General features: G+C 50.0%; 1 protein-coding gene across 2 annotated transcripts; it reads right to left on the bottom strand.

The window, feature by feature from the left end:
• Window positions 1-499: 499 nt before the first annotated feature.
• Window positions 500-7,532, bottom strand: srp54 (signal recognition particle 54). 2 transcript variants are annotated; one of them, XM_070842567.1, is made up of 17 exons: window positions 7,458-7,532; window positions 5,927-5,997; window positions 5,092-5,189; window positions 4,715-4,806; window positions 4,352-4,436; window positions 4,138-4,242; window positions 3,943-4,009; window positions 3,776-3,833; window positions 3,363-3,513; window positions 3,115-3,263; window positions 2,923-3,023; window positions 2,733-2,819; window positions 2,520-2,593; window positions 2,255-2,363; window positions 1,548-1,718; window positions 1,143-1,238; window positions 500-1,042 (listed from the first exon to the last, which is right to left on the bottom strand). In XM_070842567.1, the coding sequence occupies exons 3-17, from the start codon at window positions 5,167-5,169 to the stop codon at window positions 951-953; spliced, it is 1,515 nt and encodes a 504-aa protein (XP_070698668.1). In that variant the 5' UTR covers window positions 5,170-5,189; window positions 5,927-5,997; window positions 7,458-7,532; the 3' UTR covers window positions 500-950. The 2 variants fall into 2 exon arrangements, with proteins under 2 accessions (XP_070698668.1, XP_070698669.1); XM_070842568.1 differs by having other exon boundaries at window positions 7,462-7,478.
• Window positions 7,533-7,904: the final 372 nt, after the last annotated feature.

Here is a 7,904-nt window from a genome sequence, read left to right as displayed (position 1 = left end):
TATCATCTCTCGTTATCTCATGTTATCATCTCGTTATCATCTCTCGTTATCTCATGTTATCATCTCGTTATCACCTCATGTTATCATCTCATGTTATCATCTCGTTATCACCTCATGTTATCATCTCACGTTATCATCTCTCGTTATCTCATGTTATCATCTCGTTATCACCTCATGTTATCACCTCATGTTATCATCTCACGTTATCATCTCTCGTTATCTCATGTTATCATCTCGTTATCATCTCTCGTTATCTCATGTTATCATCTCGTTATCATCTCACGTTATCATCTCGTTATCATCTCACGTTATCATCTCGTTATCATCTCTCGTTATCTCATGTTATCATCTCTCGTTATCTCATGTTATCATCTCGTTATCATCTCTCGTTATCTCATGTTATCATCCCGTTATCATCTCATGTTATCATCTCAGTGCTGACACACACACTGTCATGATCTTAGCATGTTTTCAGACTTACAAATAAAAACACGGCAGATTTAAAATGGTGCGATACAAATGTTTATTATGACAAACAACTGTCACTAACTAATATCATCATCATCGTCATCATCATCATCATCTTCATCTTCATCAGGCGTCTCCTCGTCCAATCAGGACAGACTCTCTGCTCTGGTTAAATCTTATACACAAACAAGCAGAATTAAATTATTTAAAAAAAAAACGGGGCCCAAAATAATAATCCTCCTGCTCCTCCTGCTCCTCCTGCTCCTCCTCCTCCTCCTCCTGTCCCACATTTTGCAGCAGCAGCTTCCTCAAATGACAAACTGCTCCTTTAAATCGTTTTTCATCCTCTGGTGTTTTTTGTTTTTTCTAAAAGCAGCAGGACTTCCTGCTCTCTAAGCCCCGCCCCTCTCCACCTGTACCTGTCAGGAGGCGGGGCTTTTGTGTGAAGGTTTCCTGTTTTAAGGCATCTGATTGGTCGGCAATCACATGTTGTTGAATCCCATCATGCCTTTCATGTTGCCGGCGGCGCCCTGCTGGAACTGACGCATCATGGACTGGAGCCCCGCCATTCCACCTGAAAAACACCACGGGTTACTGGTCCAATCAGAGACAGGCGCAGACGGCCGGCAGCCAATCAAAACCCAGAGCCCCCACACAGGTGGACCAGGACTCACCCATGTGGTGCAGGACCCGGGGGTCCATCATCTTTGCCATCTGCTGGTTCAGTTTGGCCATTTGGGACGGGTTCACGTTCTTAGACATGTCGCCTCCTAGAACACAAGAACACGTCAGACCATGTTAGACCATGTTAGACCACATGAGACTATGTTAGACCATGTTAGGCCACATGAGACCATGTTAGACCACATCAGACCATGTTAGACCACATCAGACCATGTTAGACCATGAGACAACATGAGACCATGTTAGACCATGTTAGACCACATGAGACCATGTTAGACCACATGAGACAACATGAGACCATATTAGACCACATCAGACTATGTTAGACCACATGAGACCATGTTAGACCACATGAGACAACATCAGACCACTTCAAGCCCCCTTTCAGTGTGTACCTTTAAAAAGTCCCTTGATGCCCCCCATCTTCTTGACCATCTGGGCGAACTTGGTGTACTGGGTCAGCAGCTCCTGGACGTCTCTGGTGGCGACCCCTGACCCCCGGGCCACCCTCTGGATCCTGTTGGGCTGCTTGCTGAACAGCTTGGCTCCGTCTTTACTGTCCAGCTCTGAGGAAAGAAGGGTAACCACGGTGACCAGGGTAACCACGGTGACCAGGAAAGTCAGGCATGTAGACTGTGTGTGTGTGTGTGTGTGTGTGTGTGTGTGTGTGTCTCTGTGTGTGTGTGTGTGTGTGTGTGTGTGTGTGTGTGTGTGTGTGTCTGTGTGTGTGTGTGTCTGTGTGTGTGTGTCTCTGTGTCTGTGTGTCTCTGTGTCTGTGTGTGTGTGTGTGTGTCTCTGTGTCTGTGTGTGTGTGTGTCTGTGTGTGTGTGTCTCTCTGTGTGTGTGTCTCTCTGTGTGTCTGTGTGTGTGTGTGTGTCTCTCTCTCTGTGTGTGTGTGTCTCTCTCTCTGTGTGTCTGTGTGTCTCTCTCTCTGTGTGTGTGTGTCTCTCTGTGTGTCTGTGTGTGTGTGTGTGTGTGTGTCTCTCTGTGTGTCTGTGTGTGTGTGTGTGTGTGTGTCTCTCTCTCTGTGTGTGTGTCTCTCTCTCTGTGTGTGTGTGTCTCTCTCTCTGTGTGTGTGTGTCTCTCTCTCTGTGTGTGTTACCCTGGTCGTTCATGCTGTCCATGATGGTCATCAGTTTCTTCAGTCGAGCCATCGATTCCTGTTCATTTCCTTTACTCATAAAGTCTGTACCGAAGCCTGGAATCATCCCCTGAACGCATCACAGACAGACAGGCAGACAGGCAGGCAGACAGGCAGACAGGCAGACAGGCAGACAGACAGGCAGACAGTTCAGTGAATACTCTCCAGCTCCAGCCGTTTTACTACACCAGTGACCAGGTCACGTGACCACCAGGTGTGTGCTTACCATGATCTGTCCGAAGGGGCCCATCTTCATGATGTTCTGGAACTGCTCGTACATGTCTCTGAGGGTGAACTGGCCTGGAGGTCAGAGGTCACACGTCACTCATCATTACCCACAATGCACTGGGCTCCGCCTCCACGTCTACTCCGCGCTACAACATGCTCTGTGCTGTCTGGAAACAATCCCACAATGCATCTGGCGGCCGGTCTTCCTCACCGTGTTTCAGCTTGTCGATCAGCTCCTCGTTGTCGTCCAGCTTCAGCTCGTTCACTCGGTCGATCAAACCCTCGATGTCGCCCATCCCTGACGGGAAGAGCACCGGTTACTGACGGTTTCCACGGAAACACTCAAAGCGACGGCGCTGTCAGTAAACGACTACAACAGAGACGCGAGGGAAGCAGATTACCGAGAAGTTTGCTGATGAAGGGCTGAGTCTTAAACGGCTCGAAGTCATCGATGTGTTCGCCCGTTCCGATGAAGATGATGGGACTCCTGGTGGCCGCCACGCTGACGGGACACAGCACAAAGAACAACGTCAACAGGAAACAGGAGAGGAGTCGCCGCGGCATCATGAGGCAGCAGAGGATGATGGTCTTACGCGCTCAGAGCTCCGCCTCCTTTGGCGTGTCCGTCCAGTTTGGTGATGATCACGGACGCCACGTCCACTTTGTCTTTGAAGGCTTTGGCCTGAGACTCACAGGCCTGACCGATGGACGCGTCCATCACGTACACGATGTTGTCTGGTTGCTATGGAAACACAGGGAGACAGAAACACGTGGAGGAACTGGAACACACCCGAACAGGTACCCCCTCCCCTCCCCGACTGAGGTGCGTTCAGGTACTCACCACGGCGTTGGAGACCTGCAGCATCTCCTCGAACAGCGAGTCCTCCTGCTTGTGGCGTCCGCTCGTGTCCACGATGATGATCTCAAAGTTCTCTGCTTTGAACTTCTCCACACCTTCAGCGGCGATCACCACCGGGTCCATCTCTGTGTAGCTGAGCACACACACACACAGGTGTGATACACACACACACACACACACACACACACACACACACACACACACACACACACACACACACACGTGTGATACACACACACACACACGTGATACACACACACACACACACACAGGTGTGATACGCGCGCGCACACACAGGTGTAATGCACACACAGGTGTAATACACACACACACACACACACACACACACACACACACACACACACGCTACCCGTCTGCCCTGGGGGGTGACTCACCTGCCGTAGAAGGGGATTCTGGCCTTGGTGGCGTTCTGTTTGAGCTGGTCGAAGGCACCTGAGAGCAGAGAGGAGGGTCACCTGAGGCACTCACATGGTTACAGCTGAAGTGGAAACACAGGTGGAGGTATCAGTGAGGGAGTGGAAGGAGCTGAAGTGTTGTGTACCGGCTCTGAAGGTGTCGGCACAGATCAGGCAGGTCTTCCATCCTTTCCTCTGGTAGTAATAAGCCAGCTGCAGGGACACAGTCAGACAGTCAGTCAGTCAGTCAGACAGACAGACAGACAGACAGACAGACAGACAGACAGACAGACAGACAGACAGACAGGGGTGGGGGTGGTGTGTCAGGTGTGTGACGTCACCTTGGAGCAGGTGGTAGTTTTCCCGCTGCCCTGCAGACCAACAAACATGATGACGTTGTTCTTCCCTTTGGTGGGAGTCCAGGCCTTCACCCCAGGGTCCACCAGCTGGAACACACACACACACACACACACAGGTGATACACACACACACAGGTAATACACACGCACACACACAGGTAATACACACGCACAGTCCCAGGACTGGTGATCTGACCTTGACAAGCTCCTTGAAGACGGCATGCTGGATCATCCGCCTCTTGTTCAGACCTGAAGCCATCTCCTCCAGATCGATGGCGGACCTGCAGAACCAGAACCACACAGTAAGCTCAGTCACACTTGAGGACCCCTCTGGTCCCGGTCCCGGTCTCAGTTGTTTCCCCTCCACAGTTTGCTCCGCCCCGTCTGATATCAGAGGACGTCGATGGACGCCGTTCCTGATTCATCTGCACTATGTGAGCCCATGGTGAGGTTTTACAGGCAGCCATTTATCAGAAATCTGGTTGGACGGTGGCCGCTCAGCTGACTGAAAGTGGGCGGGGCTGACCCAGGTCGGACCAGGACGCCCTGTAACACTCACTTGACGTTCTCTCTGAGCTGTTTGACCAGTTTGATGTTGACGTCGGCCTCCAGCAGAGCAGCACACACCTCCTTCAGCATGGCATTCAGCACCTGGACGGACAGGGGGACGGACAGGGGGACGGACAGGGGGACGGACAGGGGGACGGACAGGGGGACGGACAGGGGGATGGACAGGGGGACGGACAGGGGGACGGACAGGGGGACGGACAGGGGGACAGACAGGGGGACGGACAGGGGGACGGACAGGGGGACAGACAGGGGGACAGTGTGCGTGGATGAGCTCTCAGTATTTAACACATCACCTGAGGAATAAACAACAAGAGAAAATGTGACTTTGGTCATGTGACCTCAGTAAGTCACGTGATGCAGTGTTACCTCTTCATTGATGATGGTGGCGTTGCTGAGCGACCTCAGCGCCGAGGTGATCTTCCTCCCCAGGTCGGCTAACACCATGATGGCGGTCTGAGCGGATTCTGAAACACACACATGCGTCACGTGGACCGAAAGGTTACTCACTGATAGGACAGTTGTGGTGATGTCATCATGCATCATCAGAGGGAGACCGGTGGCGAGTCAGGTGACAACCCCACTGTTTTTTACATATTTTGCTATATCGTTTCCTTCAAACACACCAGGCTCCATTCAGAAACAGTGATTTTAGCTCACAGAACACAGGAGCTGCTGGTCTGTGTTTGTTATAGTGTGTTACATTTTTTGTGTGTTTTGGATCTGAAGTAACCCGTTCAAACACCAAACTCTGACTTTAACACAAACAGTCATCAGTCAGTTTAACGGTTGGAGGCAGCAGCAGACCAGCAACATTTGAGCTTTGTGAGGTAAAATGACTGTTTCTGTGAATGGAGTCTGGTGGGTATGAAAAGAGCGATATAACAAAATATGTTCAAATGAGGTTAAAAAAAAACAGTGGAGTTCTCCTTTAATGGATGCTACAGAAACAGAATTACTGAGTGACACACTGATCACACTGACTATGACACCAAATTATTACATCACCACAAATGAGCAGTAACTCATCAGATGAATGCAGGAAAGTACTGCAGCCATCGATGAACACAGCTCCACCTGCAGGACAGCGGTCCAACAACACTGACATGTTAACGGAGGGGGTCGAGGGGGTCGAGGGGGTCGAGGGGGTGTGCTGGAACAGAGATCTGTGTGTGCTGGTGTGTGAGGGTGGAGGCGAACCCACCTTCTGAGCACGCTCAGTGAGTCAGCAGGTCAGCTGACAGGTGAGGGTCACAGCACGCAGCCACACGCTTCCTGCACAGAGGAAAGAAAAGTCCATCAATCAACAAGTTCTATGGTCGCAGAGGTCCACAAACACAACACGACACATTCAAGGACACATCAGGTCAGATTCTTCAGGTGTGTTCGCTGTCATTTTAAAGCATTACAGCCATGTTTAACTGATGGAAACAGGAATTATAGTGTTGTTTGAGCCTGTAGCAGCGTCCATGTGCTCAGGTAGAGTCAGTCAGGTAACTGAACCAGCAGACAGCAGCTCCCGTCTGCAGAGGATGAACCCCTGGATGTTCAGACAGCAGCTCCCGTCTGCAGAGGATGAACCCCTGGATGTTCAGACAGCAGCTCCCGTCTGCAGAGGATGAACCCCTGGATGTTCAGACTATCAGTGGATCACTGAGAGACTGAAGGAACCTTAAAAACTGACAGGTTCTCTATGAGGTTCTGCAGCCTCTGTTTTCTGGAGCTTTATTCTGGGTTAGGGTGGGTTAGGGGTTAGGCGTCATCATGTGACGTCCCTCCAGGTCACATGATGATGTTACATGATGACGTCCCTCCAGAATAAAGCTCTGGAGGAGGAAGTTACTCTGAAGGATTCAAGATGTGTCCTACAGTGTGTGTGTGTGTGTGTGTGTGTGTGTGTGATCAGTCAGTGAGGGCTACAGTCATTATATTAGAGTTGAATGATGTGAGCCAACAGACTGCAGCTGGTGTGAGGCGTCCATGTTTGTTCGATTCTCACGTTGAGTTTTATTACATATTATTAATCAACTGATAGGTGGATCACTTCATCAATATTATCAGCCAACCTAAACATTAAATTCTATCAAGCAGACTCAAAGTTTTCGTATCAATATTTGACATTATAAACTCGTCTATTTCTGAATTAAAATCTGGTGGGTTGACCTGAATTGATTAATGTGGACGTGATGAACAGACAACAGAACAGAGTTCATTAAAGTTTAAGTGTAGTACGTCACAGTTAAACTCCCAGATCAATGACAGCACCAATACGGATGAGAAAATATGGATTATTAAGGAAATCTCTTACTTCAGTGACTGTTTAAGTTATTCTACAGGTCTGATGTCACAGTGATCGGTTGTGATTGACAACCGGAGTGAAACGTTAATCACAATAATGTTCAGACTGGATCATCATTCAAGCTGTGGTCACGTGGTTGTATCGATTATCACATTGACTGATCGCCCCTCTATTAGTCGATCATCCTGCTGGTTCTCACTTTCACACCAACAACATGTCAGCTGTTTACGCCGTTTCTCTGCTAGCTTAACGTTAGCTTAGCCGCTACCAGTTAGCCGTTACCGTTGGCAGAGAGTGGAGGCTAGCCGTTAGCTCAGTTAGCTGGGTATTAGCAGTCTGCTAGCCGTGTTAGCTCTGTGTTAGCTGCTCAGTGAGGTCACACGGAGGCGTTCAGACAGAATAAAGAGGATAAATAGGCTGAATTATTGGTTCTTACCGACCGTCGGTGAGTCTGTCGGTGAGTCTAATCAAACCGCAGCTGGAAACACCGAAACTCCCCCAGAGGGACGTCATCAAATCCGGACTGACCCGGAAACTGTCACCAGAGCGCCTCTTCTTCTGCTGTTGTGTTATGGGCGGACTGCAGCCATGACTGATGGTGCCTACCGCCACCTGCGGGCCTGGAGGGTGTACCTCTGACCTCTGACGCTGACCTCTGACCTCTGACGCTGACATCTGACGCTGACCTCTGACCTCTGACGCTGACCTCTGACCTCTGACGCTGACCTCTGACCTCTGACGCTGACCTCTGACGCTGACCTCTGACCTCTGAAGGAGGAGTGGTACAGGTGATGGATGGTAACGTGTTCTTCAATGACAGCGGTCGGTTATTAAATTGCACACATTAATTAGTTTTGACACCTCCTGGCCTCCATACTTTAAT

The sequence above is a fragment of the Pempheris klunzingeri genome, chromosome 13 (assembly GCF_042242105.1).
Source record: "Pempheris klunzingeri isolate RE-2024b chromosome 13, fPemKlu1.hap1, whole genome shotgun sequence".
NCBI lineage: Eukaryota > Metazoa > Chordata > Actinopteri > Acropomatiformes > Pempheridae > Pempheris > Pempheris klunzingeri.
Note: the sequence above shows the minus strand (reverse complement) of the source record. Positions and strands in the feature narration are given on the sequence as shown.

What these genes read in the sequence shown, in the direction of transcription:
- srp54 (XM_070842567.1), bottom strand. Translation starts at nt 5,169, where the DNA reads ATGGTGTTAGCCGACCTGGGGAGGAAGATCACCTCGGCGCTGAGGTCG. An exon ending in TCTTCAAGGAGCTTGTCAAG is followed by an intron (nt 4,243 to 4,351) that starts GTCAGATCACCA and finishes TGTGTGTTCCAG; the next exon opens with CTGGTGGACCCTGGGGTGAA. An exon ending in GCCCCTTCGGACAGATCATG is followed by an intron (nt 2,364 to 2,519) that starts GTAAGCACACAC and finishes TGATGCGTTCAG; the next exon opens with GGGATGATTCCAGGCTTCGG.